The sequence below is a fragment of the Stegastes partitus genome, unplaced genomic scaffold (genome assembly GCF_000690725.1).
Source record: "Stegastes partitus isolate 25-593 unplaced genomic scaffold, Stegastes_partitus-1.0.2 Scaffold986, whole genome shotgun sequence".
NCBI classification, from domain to species: Eukaryota; Metazoa; Chordata; class Actinopteri; family Pomacentridae; genus Stegastes; species Stegastes partitus.
In genome coordinates, this window is record NW_007578717.1 from 231,481 (window position 1) to 247,965 (window position 16,485).

At 44.3% G+C, this 16,485-nt stretch overlaps 1 protein-coding gene across 1 annotated transcript in view; it reads right to left on the bottom strand.

Annotated features, from left to right (window-relative positions):
* Positions 1-16,454, bottom strand: part of xpo7 (exportin 7) — a 25,164-nt gene extending 8,710 nt beyond the window's left edge. The window contains exons 1-14 of the mRNA XM_008294682.1: positions 16,387-16,454; positions 8,688-8,834; positions 7,427-7,520; positions 7,091-7,257; positions 6,157-6,222; positions 4,605-4,709; positions 3,978-4,143; positions 2,614-2,687; positions 2,413-2,532; positions 1,570-1,716; positions 1,301-1,473; positions 1,034-1,227; positions 856-961; positions 177-312 (exon numbers count right to left, since the gene is read on the bottom strand). Coding sequence (XP_008292904.1) covers positions 177-312; positions 856-961; positions 1,034-1,227; positions 1,301-1,473; positions 1,570-1,716; positions 2,413-2,532; positions 2,614-2,687; positions 3,978-4,143; positions 4,605-4,709; positions 6,157-6,222; positions 7,091-7,257; positions 7,427-7,520; positions 8,688-8,834; positions 16,387-16,419 — 1,728 coding nt within the window. The 5' untranslated portion in view covers positions 16,420-16,454. The remainder of the gene's footprint in view (positions 1-176; positions 313-855; positions 962-1,033; positions 1,228-1,300; positions 1,474-1,569; positions 1,717-2,412; positions 2,533-2,613; positions 2,688-3,977; positions 4,144-4,604; positions 4,710-6,156; positions 6,223-7,090; positions 7,258-7,426; positions 7,521-8,687; positions 8,835-16,386) is intronic.
* Positions 16,455-16,485: the final 31 nt, after the last annotated feature.

Here is a 16,485-nt window from a genome sequence, read left to right on the forward strand (position 1 = left end):
GCATCAGTTACCATGGAGACCTAGCTCCACCGCATCAGTTACCATGGAGATCTAGCAGGTAAAGAGAGCCACCTCCATGACACTGATGACTCCGACTTCAGGTTCAACGTACCTGCTGACCCACTAGTCTGGATCCTAGTCCAGCCCTCTGGCGTCTCTACAAGTGTGAGGCTCACCTTTGATGATTTCTGCACCTGGTCGCCGATGTAGATCTTCCTGAACTGCTCGAAGAAGCTGAGCATGGCGAGTTCCAGCCTCTCGTTACCGGCCTGAGCGAGCCTGGAGTCGGTCAGGTTCATCAGCTGGAGCACCCTGAGGGATGGACGGACAAACAAACAAACAAATAAACAAACAGACACACAGACCGACAGCAGGAGTTTAATTACAGCGTAACAATGGAGGTGACTAAAGACCTGAGCCGCATCGTTCCATCTAGAATCATCTGCCTTCTGCTTGACCAACTTTTTTCTTGGAATTTTTTTATTTTTTCATAAAATGTGTGTATTTAAAAAGATAATAACATTTTCAGCTTAAAGCAAAAATACTTTCCAAGACAGATGTTTGAGAACACCCTGTCGACATTCTCAGAACTATTCCTCCTCAGCATCTCTGACTTGTCTGGATGTTTTATATTATAATTCACCTAGAGTCAGATGATTTAATCTACTGTCCAATAGTATACAGACTCTGATGGGTGATTTTTTAAAAAAGTTTGTAAAGTATTGGCTTTATGAGGATAAACCTCACAGATACCTTCATGAGATGCTGATATTTATAGTGTATGATGGAGGACGGGGGAGCAGAAGGCCCCTGACGGCCTGACCAGCTCCTGGACCGGTGCTGGTTGGTTCTTACCGACAGACTAACTCTCCGTCCATGGCGTCCTGCTCGTCCGTGCTGGCAAACGACACCCGTCCCCCGATCACGGCTCCGATGATGTAGACCAGCCACGTCAGCCGACCTGCTGACAGAGCACCAGTTAGACCTGAACAGTCTCACATACTGAACAGGGCGGCGGCGGCAGGCTGCGTACCTTCCTGCACCGTGATGTCGGCGGCGCTGGAGTTGGTGGACTGCAGCAGCTCCTGGTAGGTCTGGGCCGCCTGGTCGAACAGCTGCACCAGCAGAGCGCACGTCTTCTCGTACTCGCACCGGCCGATGGTGGACAGCTGGTCGAGCTGCTGCTGCACCAGGCCGGCGTCGTCCAGCGGGTCCTCCAGCCCGTCTCTGTGGACACAACACCGTCAGCCTCCGCCACGCTACCACTCTGGCCCTCCCACACCTGGCGGCTAGGTCTCACCTGAGGATGACGTGCACCGACTCGAGCCGCGACGTGATGTAGGCCTTGGTGACCTCAGGCGTGTAGGTCTCCAGCAGGTGGGGCTCGGTGGCTTTGACGTACGGGACCGAAGCTGCCAGGCGCTGCCACAGACTCAGCAGGTAGTGAACACTGTTGGGGGCAAACTCCCAGTGCTGCAAGACAGGACGGCACCGTTACCACAACAGGCCTCCAGACAGGGAGGGTAACAACAACAACAACAGTATTAGCAGCTCGGCGGCGCCCCCCACCTGCAGACTGGTGACGGTGAAGTTTGCTATGAGACGAATGACCTCGGGGTAGTTTTCTACTTTGACCAGCTCCCCCAGCTGGTAGTTGCTCTTCAGCCTCGCCAGCAGGCGGCAGAACTCGTGGTAGTTGTTGGGATCCGGCAAACACTGAAAGACACGACGCACAGCGTGACGCACAGAGACACAGAGACACAGGTGTTCTGTAGGACAGGTGTGTCTTTATCAGTTAAAGACGACCAACCCGCTCTGACTGACCAGAAAGTTTTACGTTGACCCACTTTAAGCAGGTGTTTATCTCATATTTAAATCTGAGGCTGTCTGAGGAACTATTACAGATAAAAACTGTCTCTGGTGTTTCTCATCATGTCACTGATCCAGAACCTGTGATACTGGATGAGTCCAAAGATGAAAAACCATCCGTCATGAGAAGCTCCATCTTTGAACGATATGTGGGTCAAATAAAAGCCACAGAACACCTGAACATGAAAAACAAAGTTGTTTTCATTGAACTTTTATAACTGATGGAGCTGATATGAGCAGATGCACCACTTTTTATTTATTTATTTTTTAAATATTTTAACTCAAGGTCCGATATCACAGGTTCTGGATCAGTGACATGATGTGAAACACCAGTGACAGTTTCAGGTTTTTATCTTTAATAGTTCCTCAGATGCTGTTGTTCAAACTCAACGTGAGAAAAAAACCTCCTGGACTTGAGTCAACAGGAAATCTTTAACATAAAATATCACAAAGTATTGATAAATTCATCTAAAATATCGAATAAATATCTATATTTCATGTCGATCAGATGCGTTGAGCAGAACCCGGCGCCGACTCGCTGACCTGTGGGTTGGCCAGTATCCTCTTGACTCCGTCCACCAGGTGCGACAGGAACTTTGCTCGCTCTGCGTTGTTGAACAGAGAGCGTCTGACGGAGGCGATCTGGACTAGACACGACAACACCTGGACAGAGACACATCGGCTCAGACTCACGGCGGCGCTAACGGGCCGGTACTGATGTTCAGACATGGTACTGGGACTTACCAACGGGGAGAGGGACGGAGGGATGGAATGGTAGAGGTTGAAAAACAGCTGCAGGGTGGAGGAATCGAGGAACGCTGCAGGAGAGAGGCAGGACAGTCAGAGCGCTGCTTTTCATACGGAGGAGATAGAAGGCAGCTCAATCTAAAGCCACTGATCAGACCGACACAGAACCGGGCTCCAGTTGGACCGTCTACATCACTAAATGATCCAACAACATATCATGAACAGAACCGACTGAAGAGAGTCACCAGAGGGAAGTGTGTCTGCTGCAGCCATTAACAGACTCATGGGTTAAACTAATAAGTGTCAGAATAACTGGTTCTGTCTAAATTCTGTGTTTGCGGTTCCTTAAATCTGTTCACGTTCCTCCTCCATGACAGAAACATGAACATCTTTGTGTCTTCAGTTCATTTATATTCACATAATGAATGTTCCAGAGGTCCAGGTCCTTCAAGTCCACAGAGGAGGGTCCAGATTGATCACTTTAATGGACTTTTTCCATCATTTCTGAGCCTCAGAACTTCATCAGTACAGCAGATAGACACATGACATTTAGGAGGAAGAACACATCTGGGTTCTGCTAGAACCTGACACCAGATCAGTTCTACATCCATCTAGGTGTCTCAGTCTGAACACTGGACCTGGTTCTGGTCATTCTTTATTTCATCCAGCAGGATTCTTTCTTCTTTTCTCATTTTTTTGTCGACCCGACCATCCACCCCGACCTCCTCCCTCATCTACAGACTGAATCGGGTTCTGGTTCAGTTTTGTTCTACAAGTTAAAATCTCAAATCCTCAAGTTCTCTTCTTTGTTGTTTTTTGTCTCCCTTTTGTAATTTTGCATCAGTTGTGTGACAGTTTTTTCTGGTTTCTGGCTCTTTTCCTGTTTTGCTTCTCTGTATTCTTATTTTTGTGACATTTCTTGTCTCGCTATTCTTGTTTTGTATCAGATTTTTGGCATTTTGTGTCTCATTTGTCTTGTTTTGTGTGATTCTGTCACTTGTTTCTGTCGTTTTGTGTCTTTTTTGTCATTTAGTTGAACGTTCTGATAGTTTCACGCATCTTTGGACGGTTTTTGTCTCTTTATGACATGAAACTATGACACATCCCATAATACTGACGCTACCAGCTGCTGCACACGGACAGAACCAGGTCCAGTGTTCAGACTGAGACACCTGGATGGATGTAGAACTGATCTGGGGTCAGTTTTTCAGTTATTCACAGCATGAAGGTAAAACTTTCGTGAAACATCCTGAAGCTAACGGAGATGAAACCTGCACATGAAGCTCACAGAGTTCACAACAGACGGACCGAAGGCTGCCCGACATGGACCTGAACACGTTCTGGTTCCGTCTGCTGCCTACCTGATCTCCATGACGTGGGGATCTGTACGGTGCAGAGGTCGTCCGACGACTCGTCTGTGGAGGTTCCTATGAAGTCGTAGTTGAGGCAATTGTAGCTGAGTTTGAGGAGCTGCATGAGGAGGCCGTGCTGCGACTCATCGTTCAGGTTCAGGTTCTTCCCCGAGGCCTGAAAGAGAACACAGGACTGGTGATGCAGCGCCGCCCAGCAGGTTCTTCTGGACATGTTAACATGTTAGCTCTGGTTGGAGGATGCTAGACGCCACGCTAGCTGCTAGCTAAACCCCACGGTCTGTAGCTGGTGCCTCCAGATGGATGTGGACTCCAGTTCCTCCTTCATGCCTCAGATTCATTTAAACAACTTTAATATACCTGATGTTTGTATGATCAGGTACCAGACGGGACTCCAGGTCTGGTTGGAGACTCCAGTTCTGACAACTTTACTGGTTTCAATATCAGGAATTTGAATACTGAAACCAGAACACTTTGATTTGAATTTCAAATTAAATGATGGGAGTGAGGCGGGAAACTCTGGAGCCGAGTAGCCGCCTGGACTCTGGAGGGTTCAGACCAAACCTTGGTCTTCTCCTGGCTGCAGTAACAGTTCTGATGTGGTTCTGTGGAACCAACCTGTTTGAGGAGGTTGCAGGAAAGCGTGAAGATGTCGAAGAGGGAGGAATCTCTGAATGACGACGCGATCTTCCTATGTTTGGTCAGCGGATGCGTTGTGTCGGCCTGAGGAGATAAAAGAAGATGTTAAACACTTTCAACAGAGACAAGACACGCTCTATTTGGATTTCCTGACCAACAAGCTGTTTAATGATGCATTTAAGTGGCAAAAACTGGAAAACAATGTAAAGAAATACCAAAAACCTGAATATTACTGCAAATAAAAGTAAAAAACCTGAATATCAATGCAACGAAACTTTCAAAAACCTGAACATTACTACAAATACATGTTAAAAACCTGAATATTACTGCAAATAAATGTCAAAAACCTGGAAATTAGTACAAATAAACATCTAAAACCTGGTATTAATGCAATAAAGTGTAAAAAAAAAATTACAATAATGAACAAAAGTGTCAAAAACCTGAATATATCTGCAGATAAACATCAGAAACCTGGTATTATTACAACGTCTGCCTCCCTCCAGTCAGACGGCGGCTGCAGATCACACTTTTATTTATATTTTACACTTTATATTTAGCTGAAGCAGCTTTAATTCCTGAAACGTGTGAACGTTGCTGAGTCACGTTTCATCGAGTGATGTGAGGACGTGGAGCAGAAATAGCTCCGGCTGACGCATCATCATCATCGTCCTGTTTTATTATTATTATTATTATTATTATTATCGACACCAAAAACCTGCATATTAACACATTAAAATCTGGATTTAATGGATAGAAAACGCCCCAAACTTAGATATTAATGCAACAGAGTGGAAAAAATGGAAATTAATTCATGAAAATGTAAAAAAACAAATCTGCATATTAATGCAAAGAAATTGTTTTAAAAAAAATGTACATTAATGACAGAAAATGTGAAAAACTCTGATATTATTGCAACAGAATTTTAAAAACCCCCAAAAAACCTGCATTTTAACACAATAAATTTGGATTCTAAGGCGAACAAATGTCCAAAACTAAGATATTAATGCAATAAAGTGTCAAAAAATGTGGCTATAATGCACATGGGGTAAAATAACCTGGTTATTAATGAAATAAAGTAAAAAAACCTGGATATTAATGACATAAAGTAAAAAAAAAAACAAAAAAACTGGACATTAAAAAACTGACAAAAACTTTAATATTAATGCCAAACAGTGTAAAAAATGCATAATAATGCACCAAAGTTTAAATAACCTGGTTATTAGTCAATAAAGTGCCAAAAACCTGGATATTACTGCAAATACAGAGTCAAAAATGTGAATATTAATGCAAAGAAATGGTTTAAAAAATGGACATTAATGACAGAAAAATGTGAAAACCTTAGATATTAATGCAACACAGTAAAAAATAAAGATATTAGTGCATATAAGTTGTCAAACACTTCCATATGAACTTAAACACAGGGTATATAAACACACAGAAGTGTTCAGAATGACTGTTTCCTGCACCGACGTGCGTCCTCTGCTCTGCTGCTCATGCACCAGCCACCAGGTGTGAGCAGGTGCAGCCTCACCTGGTTGATCTCGTTGGTCAGCTGGGACAGGATGGTGACTCCGATGATGCAGTGCTCCACGCTGTCCTGCAACACAACACCACAGCTTCAGAGAGCAGCCAGAGAGCAGCCGGTTGGCTTCTGAGGAGGTTCTATGAACTCCACTCATTCACTGAGGACCATTTGGTTCTGAGCTCCTCGTGTAGGACGGGTTTCACGTCGCTGTGAGGTGGTTCTGAGTCATTCTGGACACGTTTCCAGATATTTAAGGCCAATCTGAAGCAGTTTCAAACACATCTGAGGTCATTTTTTACTAATTTTATCATTCTGGACGAGTTTTAAATGAGTATGTCGATATTTTAGGAAGTTGTTTTGGGTAAATTTTTAGTTATTTTGAACAAATTTCAAGACATTTAGAACAAGTTGAACCCTTTTGAAGCAGTTTTACTGATTTAAAGTCACTCTGGTCTGAGTCTGCATCATTTTTAGACTAAACTCAACCTGCCATTGACGTGGACACGTCTGAGGTCATTCTGTGATAGTTTTGAGTGAATTCTGAATCACTTTCTGTCAAGTTTGTCATTTAGAGAAGCAGCTCGTCGTTGTGGGCGGCTGCGTGTTGTTCTGGACGCTTCTCTGACAGTCTGGACCAGTTTAAAGTCATTTAGACACATGTGAAGTCTCTTTACTCATTAAAGTCAGTTTGGCATCATGTTGGACGAGCTGAAGCTGACTTTGGACGAGTGTGAGTCGCTGTGGGCACGTCTGAGGCAGCTTCACACATCTACAGTCAGCTCAGACCAACTTAGGTTATTGTTTTATTAAGTTTTCAGTCACTTTGAACTCATCTGGACTCCTTGTAAACCAGTTAATGTGTTTGACTGTTGGGCACAAACCACAGAACCTGCAGGTAGCTCCAGACTCCAGGTGTTTGGTGCTTGGCGGCCGAACTCACCTGCAGGAACCGCGTGACGTCGGCGATGACGTTTCTGAAGACGTAGTCGTCCTTCTGACAGTCGAACCAGCCCAGCTTGGTGATTCTGGCGTACAGCTGGATCAGAGCCTGCGTCACGAACGCCGCCAGCTTCGGCCGCGTCGCCAAATAGTTCAGCACATAGTTCCCTGGAGGAACAGGAAGAGCGTCACAAACTCCAACACAGGAAGCTGGGCGCTTTCAAAATAAGATGCTCTTATTGTTCCATGTGACGGCTGGTTTGAGCAGAAAAAACCAAAACACACCTCAAAGTTAAGTTTCTAGTTAATTTTGTGTAAATCAGAGGAGGCGACTCACGGATGTCGATGCGCTGCTCGAGGGGAAGAGGGTTGCTGGTCCGAGACACCAGTTTAGATAAACAAGTGGCCGCAAGCAGCTGAGAATACGAAGACTGGCAGCAGGAGATAAAACAGAGGCAGTGGTTCAGTTACAGCCGGCAGCGCTCAGAGAGAGAGAGAAAGAAAGAAAGAAAGAAAGAAAGAAAGAAAGAAAGAAAGAAAGAAAGAGAGGGCTGGAGACGTGTGAATAGGTAAACATCTACAGTACCAGGAGACGACACAACAACACAACACGACGTGAAAAACAACAAAAACAAGACGTGGAAGGACAGAAACGAGACGCTAAATGAAGTTAAAGAGACACAAACAGACAGAGATGAGTCCTAAAGAAACACAAACAACAAACAAAAGAAACAAAACAACAAAAACAAGACGTGGAAGGACAGAAACGAGACGCCAGATGAAACAATATGAAATAAAAGAGACACAAAACGACAGAGATGAGACGAGTCGAGTCCTAAAGAAACACAAACAACAAACAAGACACAAAACAACCACAACAAGACAAAGAAATTTCACAAAACCACCACAACTAGACACAAAGCGTCGTGCTGTGTTTGTAGAACCAGTATATATGAATGTTTTCATCTATATGTTGGTGTGAGGACACACAGATGTTGGACTTGTTGATTCCAGGTTTTATCTTCATTAAAGAGAAGCTTTAATTTCTGCTCTGGTCTCCATCTCCTGACAGAAGACATCATCTTCATGTGGTTCTGGTTCCACAGAGCTGCAGGACTTTACGTGATTTAAGACCAAGATTCAGGTGTTTTTAAGTCACTCTGAGTCGTCTTGGATCAGATTAAAGTCATTCTGGTCACATCTGCAGCAACCTGGGACACGTTTCAGGTCATCTTTAGGAATCTTGGACGAGTTTCGAGTCATTTTTGGCAAATAGTTAACAAAATAAATATATTAAAAGTTATCTTAACTATAGAATATTTTTTGAAAACATCAGTGGAATCAGTGATCTAAGAAACTAAACTTTATTATTTCCATCATTCTGAGTCCTGCTGACAGAAGACGTCTCTGAGTTCTCTCTCCTCCTTCATGGGGTTCTGGTTATGTTGCAGAGATAAATGTGTGAGGTCTGAGTGAGGTGTGGAGCTACAGGTGTGGAGCTACAGGTGTGGAGCTACAGGTGTGGAGCTACAGGTGTGGAGCTACAGGTGTGGAGCTACAGGTGTGGAGCTACAGGTGCGGTGCAGGTGTCCACTCACGCTGCCTCTCTCCAGCAGCAGCTGACACTTGCTGAGGCAGTCGGGGCTGTTGGTGAACTCCACCAGAGCTTTCTCGGCCTGGTGTCGGACGGCGGTGTCGGTGGTCTCATACAGCTGCTTACACAGGATCTCCAGCTGGGCAAGGCCCTAGATAAGAGCACAGGGAGGCTTATCAGCGGCCGGCACACGGACACGCGACGCACAGGCTGCACAGCAACCAGCACAGCAACCAGCACAAACTGGACTCCAGTACGACCAGCAGAGCGCCGGCCTGGTGTTTGTGTTAATGAGCGGTGGGAGGAGAGCAGGCAGCAGACAGACGCTTCCTGACCTTCCTGACAGAAGGACACGCTCCGCCGGTATCAGCTTCATTCATGATTCAGCAGCAGCAGCAGCAGCAGAACTGCTGAGTCATGCACAGTCACAGTGAGACGCCCAAACTCAAAATGGTGGCGCTGCGAGGCCGGTGCAGGTCCGGTGCAGGTCCGGCTGCGTTCACCGCTCACACCTGTCAGAGAGCCCAGCAGCAGGTGTGACCCAGCGCTGCATCATGGGAGTTCTGTGTGCTGCACCGGCCCCACAGCGACCCAGAGAGTCTCCAGACAGAAGCGCTGCAGGAGAGGACGGATTGTAAAGGCTCGGCTCTCTCCAGAACACAACCTTCTGGTTCCACCCAGAACGTTCTGCCACAGCGCGCTACCAGGGTTAGCCGCTAAAGCTGCAACCAGAACCACCACAAAAATGATGGAAAACGACCAGAACGCAACACGACTCAACCCCAGAGTGACGTAAAACAGCCAACATGGGAAGAACACAACCAGGAGAGGATAAAAAAGAGCCCATTTACACAAAAACACTAAAAATGATCAAAATGACACGTAGAACATCAACAAGATGACGTAAAACAACCAAAACTAGACGCAAAGCTACTGCAACAGGATATAAGACGGCCAGAATAACACTGAACGACTGCACAAAGCCGTCAAACATCCAACATTAGAAAAGACTTCTGCCACAGTCGAGTTTCCTCTGAGTGATCAGAACCAGAACCACATCCCGGGTACCACTGATTGTTTCTATGACTCTGTCACTGTTCACACTGTCAGACATCCCATAATACTGATGCTACCAGCTGCTGACAGAGGACATGGGGATCAAAAATAATTTAAAAATTACTTAAGTGTTCAAAACTACACAACAGATGTTTAGAAATGACTAAAAATTGTCCTAATTTATTTTAAATTTGTTCAGAGTGAAATGAAAGAAATTAAAATGATTTTTATTGGTCCAGTTTTTTCCCAAATTTGCCAAATTGAGAAAATTCAGTCAACAATGACCCAAAAATGGCTTAAAATCTGTTTAAAATTACTCAGAAATGTCCAGGTTGATTTAAAAAAGGTCCAAAAAATGTCTAAATGTATTTTTAAAAACTGTGCTGAACAGAACCAGGTCCAGTGTTCAGCCTGAGACACCTGGATGGATGTAGAACTGATCTGGTGTCAGGTTCTAGCAGAACCCAGATGTGTTCTTCCTCCTAAATGTCATGTGTCTATCTGCTGTACTGATGAAGTTCTGAGGCTCAGAAATGATGGAAAAAGTCCATTAAAGTGATCAATCTGGACCCTCCTCTGTGGACTTCAAGGACCTGGACCTCTGGAACATTCACAGTCTGAAGGTAGAACTCTGGTCAGTAGATAAAGGTTCTGCAGAACCAGAACCAGATGTTCTGTTTGTTTATGATGTGAATAACGTCTAAATCCTCACAGTGAGCCTCAGCAGGACGTCCTCCGTCCACAGCGTTTAACTGGAGACACTGAACGACACGAAACAAGAGAAACAGCAAAAGAAACCCTGAACGATTGTTTCTGTTGATTATCATCATAAATACGAGTCTTCAGTTCAGCAGACGGCCAGCAGGTGGAGCTCATTGTCCAGCTGGTGCCTTTAAACACAGCAGAAGAAGAGACGACGCCGTCACAGCAGCCGCTCAGAAAAAAGACAAAATATCTGAAAAACCTGTGAAACTTGAGCTTTTTTATAAAAATCTAAATTAATATTATTTTTTTAAAATGTTGCCGGATTATTTTAAAAAATGAATTATCAACAATTTGATGAGTTTCTAAAGGAACAAACAAAACATGATAATAGAGCAGTGGTTCTCAAACTGGGGGTCGGGACCCCCACGGGGGGCCCAGGATGATTCCAGGGGGGTCGCCGGATCTTTATAACAATAGAAATAAATCCAACATTTATCAGATGAATGTGTATCAGGGCTGTCAGAGTAAAACGTGAAGACTTCCTCCCACTCCTGTTTCATGTTATGATGTGATTCTGTGATATTATTATTATTATTATTATTATTATTATTTTTTTTTGCTCTTTTTAAATGAGCTTCTTTTGTTTTTAGATATTTTTCCCATTCATTTGTTCTAAATAAATTAAATTCATTTATTAAAGAAAGTCAACGTGTTAATGTGACGAGATGAATCTGTGGAATTAACACATTAATTTTAACACATTAATGATGAACAGAAGAGTTATTGCTCATGAGACATATTAAGAATTCAAACTGGGGCTCACGAACACAAACGGATGTTATCTGGAGGTCGTGGCTCAAACACTTTGAGAACCTCCGCTCTAATAACCTGAACATCTTGATGGTTTTCATGACTTTCTGGGTCTCAGAACCAACGCCTGGTGCTGTCAGACCCACTGATCAGGTCGGAGCGGCTGCAGGACGTCGGGCTGCTCAGGATTAAACTCTGAACACGTCCAGAACCTCCTTTTGTTCAGAACCTCCTTTTATGCTCTTGCTGAGGAAATGTTTACGTCCTGACGTTCCAGGACAGCGTGAGGCGGCTGGATGCTAATTTTACATCCACCACGTCTATTTTAATCCTCCTCGCTGTGACAGATGTGTTCTGGTGTTGATTCGTCTGATTCATTCAGTTTCATGAGGACTTTATCAGACAAGTGATCAGCCGGTAAAATAATCAACAACTGTTCTAATGACAGACTAATTAACTCTCACAGAAAACTGCATTTCAGTCGCCACTAAAGTCAACAAACATAATTAAATTCAACACATTTTGGTTTCTGCAGCTTCTGAAAAGTGAGAATGAGTTGATCTTATCTCCTGTTTATGACCATGAAGTGAACACCTTTGAGCTGCAGGAGGTCAGAAAGTGATAATGAATAATTAATCAGCTGATAGATGTCACGATATTTATATAATCAATAATAATATGTGGCGTATTGACAGATTGAAACATAACAATTAGCTGCAAACACGACAGAACGGTTTCAATTATTACATAAAGTGAGTTTAAAGTAACTAAAAGCAGAGCAGCAGTGATTAAACAACTAGTTATCAGCTATTATAATAATTAACTGCTGTTTCATAACAGATTAATCAGTTCTAGAGGAAATCTACATAAGAGCTCCATATTAAACTGGACAGAAATGATGATTGTTGTTGGACCAGTTTGATGTGAAACGTTCAGAGCAACATGAAGAACAACTACATCTAGTCATAAATCAGGTACTTTTCAAGTCAGAACAACAAAAACGAGCCGATTAAAGCTTCAAATAGTCAGAATTAGTGGATTTAATCTCTCATTTATGACCATGAACTGAGCACCTTTGAGCTGCTGGAGGTTAAAACAGTTAAAAGCTTCTCGTTGATAATTAACCAGCTGACAGACGTCATAATTAGCATCACGACAGATTAATAAAAACCAGCTGCAGCATTAAACACCAGACGGTTTAGGTCATTTCTCAGGAGAAAGTCAAAGCTGCACCGATCAGCTGATCCGTTATCAACCGTTAAATTAATCACCAGTTATTCTAATATTGGATCAATCGGTCTGAACTCTGATTTCAGCTTCTACAGACACAAAACCGAACTCTGAGGAAACTCTGATGCACACGTTCCAACACTTCAGACCAAACAAAAGACAATTAACTGAGAAAACAGTCAATAAATATAATCACTAGTCGCAGCTGTAACGACAGATACAGCAGACAAGCTAATTAATTAATTAGTTGATGACCGTTATAATCCACTAAAAGCTGTTTTTCAGGCTGAAACATGTGACGGCTGCAGTTTTATTTCCTGTTTAAGAGCTTCTGAATGCAGAAACTGTCCAAAGTTAACAACTAACGAGCTGATAGAAATAATAATTAGTTCATTAACAGATCACAATAGAACGACTAGCAGCAGTCAGAGTCCTTCATCATGTGAGGTTTGGTCAGTTTAAAAAGCCAGAAGTGATGAAAAGTTCACCAGAAACTGTTGATGTGAACTTCACCTACAACCCTGTTGGCTAATCGATGAACCCATTAAGTTCTTTTCAGGATAAAAACTGACCCCTGATGTCGTCTGCAGCTCCTCAGACGTGATGATCAGTCTGGTTTCGCTGTGAACTGAACATCTGAGCTGCAGACGTCCTTCAGCGCGACGCCAGGTTTAAACCGGAGTGAAACAAAGCGATGACCTCAGTGAGGAGCGTGTTTTCCAATCAGATCACGATCCTTCCGTTGCAGAGCATCTCGCTGAGCGATACGATGTCTGGACGAGTTCCAGAGAGACTCAATGTCAGCGGCTGGGTGCTGCTGTTAGCTCCGAGGCTAACGGCTAATGAAACACAGAGCTATGGAGAAACCCTGGAAGCCACCAGGACACGAGGACATGTGAGGACAACAAGCATGTCTGAGGTGGAGGTGGAAGGCTTCTACTGATGTTGGGACTTTCTTAATCACATCTACGAGGCTGGACCCTGAAAACGTTCACAACAATCATCTTCTAGGATCAATTCACCGACACGATTCATTCATTGTTCTGACCGTTGAAGCTCCATGAGGAGACAGTGAAGAGCTGCAAACCTTAACTGGCTCCAGTGAGACAAACAACTTGTTTCATCCATAAAACGGTTCAAAACTAAACGAAATATTCAGAATAAACGATGAAATGAGTCAGAAATAAAGATGGAAAAGTCAAAAATCTGAGACCGAACAAAGCAACAAACCTGTAAAACAGCTGAATAAACGGTGAAGCTGATCCAGAGATGAAACGACCACCGACTGGATGCTGCCGGTGGAGATCCACTCATTTAGTTAGTTTAGTAGGAAGTTAACACTCAAAATACTAACTTTACCAACTAACGAGCCACATGCTGGTGGTTTATGCTTTAAACATCTTGTTTGTTCATCTAAACATAAAATACTGAGTTTACAACTAAATTCATTTTAAAAAGTAGGACAACTTTAAACCTGAGAGGCTTCAGCTCCAGAATATTTGGTTCTTTTTTACCCCCAAAAACCACCAGAAAAAAACACAACAAACCTGCAAAAGACGACGTAAAACAGTAAAACGTTGTGGGTTTCTGCAGAGATTCATGAACTAGAATAACAACAACAATAATAATAATAATACCTGATTAACTTTTTTTTTTTTCCACTATAAAAACTTTTCCAGAACCAAACATGAAGCCAATAAATTAGAACCTGGTCCATTTTTGGTGCCAATTTCTACGGAGTAAAAATCTCTGGTATTCATATATCATCTGATATTATTATTTATACACATTTGTTAGTATCTGACATATAATTTTGTAGAATTTACTCCACAAGCTCGTTATAATCGAGTTGCTGAGCCGGACACATTTCTAATGTTTTAATTTCTAAACATTATTTTCATATCAGCACATACATGCTGGTGATTCTATATCTGGGATAAACATTTATACATATGATTTAGCTTATACACTATAAATGTCTTGTTTTGTTGATCAAATGGTCCAAAAAAAAATCTGTTTAAAGAAATAAATAAATTTGAAAAATGGGCAAATCCTGAGTTTTGGCAGTTTGAGTTTAAAAAGACTAAAAACCAAGTTTAACCGTATAATTCCTCAGCCTCGTCTGCAGCACGTTGGTTTTATTCTAACACATCAGACGTACCAGTGATGAGCAGATATCACTGAGATCCACTTCAAATGTCTCGTTTTATCCAACAAACACATAAAACCCAAAATATTCAGTTTACAAGGAAATAATTCAGGAAAAAAAACAAGAAACGTTCAAATCTGAGGAGCTGCAGCTGGAAAATATTCAACATGTTTAAGTGTGAAGACTGAAAACGTGTTTGGATACGAGAATAAAATCACTATTAATAAATGTTGTATGTTTCATAAATACATAAAGTTCTGTGCTGCAGAACGGTCTGACCCCAGAACAGAACCAGGCTTACAGGTTCCTGCAGTATTTTGAGAAGTAAACCCAAAATATTCAGTGAATATAATTAAATTCATTAAAAAGCAGGAAAACTGCAGAAAAAGGCTGAAACGCAGTTCTGAGAGGTCCCACACAGAGAAGATCCATTATTAATGCGTTTTGTTTGTCTCATAAATAAAATAAAAGTCTGTGCTGCAGAATGGTCTGACCGGGCCGGACCAGAACAGAACCAGAGCCACAGTTATCACATCTACTCAGAGCAGAAACACCAACATCCACTTATTTAGTGAAATCATTTTAATATATATATATTTTTTAAATGAATAAATGTTTAATTCTGAGGGGCTGTATCTTCAGGATATGTGCCTTGTTGCCTGGATGAAGGCAGACCGAGCCGCGGACCAGGACCAGGACCAGGACCAGAGACAACACGCTGCTGTGATGCTGTAGGATGAAGTCACCCGCTAACTGCTGCTAGCTGCCGCATAAAGCTACACAACAACAGCCGCTCCGGGGCTGCTGCAGCCCGGTACCGGCTCCGAACCCGCCTGGTCCCCCTCACAACACGGGGGAGGACCAGCAGAGGAGCCAAAGCAGAACCCGGCAGCCCGAGCCGAGCCCCGTCCTCTGTGTGGATCCAAACATGTGTCCGGACCACATCACGAAGCGGCTAAGCTAGCTGCAGCGGCTAGCTAAACAAAACAGCGCTGCCTGGCTCCGCGCATCACCGACACAGGTGTTAAAATCCCCGGTGTGCCCGCTCCGGGGCTCCCGGTGGGCAGCGTGCAGCCCGCCGCGGTGGGCACGGAGCCCATTTCACCGACAAACAGTTAACCAGACCCGGTCATGTTTTCAAACGGACTCGGGCGGGAGAAGTCTGGCTGCGGCTAACGTTAGCCTAGCCTGCTAACAGCGGCGGCTCGCTGGAGCTCAGCGGGGCAGCGGGCGACGATCTCCGCCTGCGAGCACAAAAAGCCCCGAAGGCTGAGTCCGGTTCTCGGTCACCGGCAGACCTCCGCCGTGGACGCAGAGCAGACTGGCGCCAACTGACAGTTAGCCTGACAGCTACCGTCCGCGGACACCATTAGTGTTTTATTGTTTACCCCACCATAATACCCCCAATAAACGCGCCGTTCTCCCGGCGGTGTGGAGCCTCCGACCGGCACCGACCCCGGGAGCCCCACCGGCTCCGACCCCCGGTCCACCGGCTTTGTTTTGGAGCCTGGACCTCCAGGCAGCTAGCGCGGCTAACTGCAGCCCGGAGCCGAGCAATGACAGCAGGCCACAAGTCAACACAGGCGGCCACATCCTTTCTTTTACCGCCGACAGCTCCCACACGGCCGCCGCCTGCACCCAGCGGCCGCACGCCGGCTCCCTGCCCGGAACGGTGCACCCGAATCCGCGTTCAGCCCCAGCGCCGGGCTCCGGGGCGAAGTGTCGGTTACAAAAACATGAAACCTCCGCTTACCTGCACATGATCCGCCATTTTTCTCCATTTCATGCACCTCTCACTCCCCCGCTTATGGGATGAAGGAGGCAGCAGCGCCCCCACTGGAGGCCGCGGGCA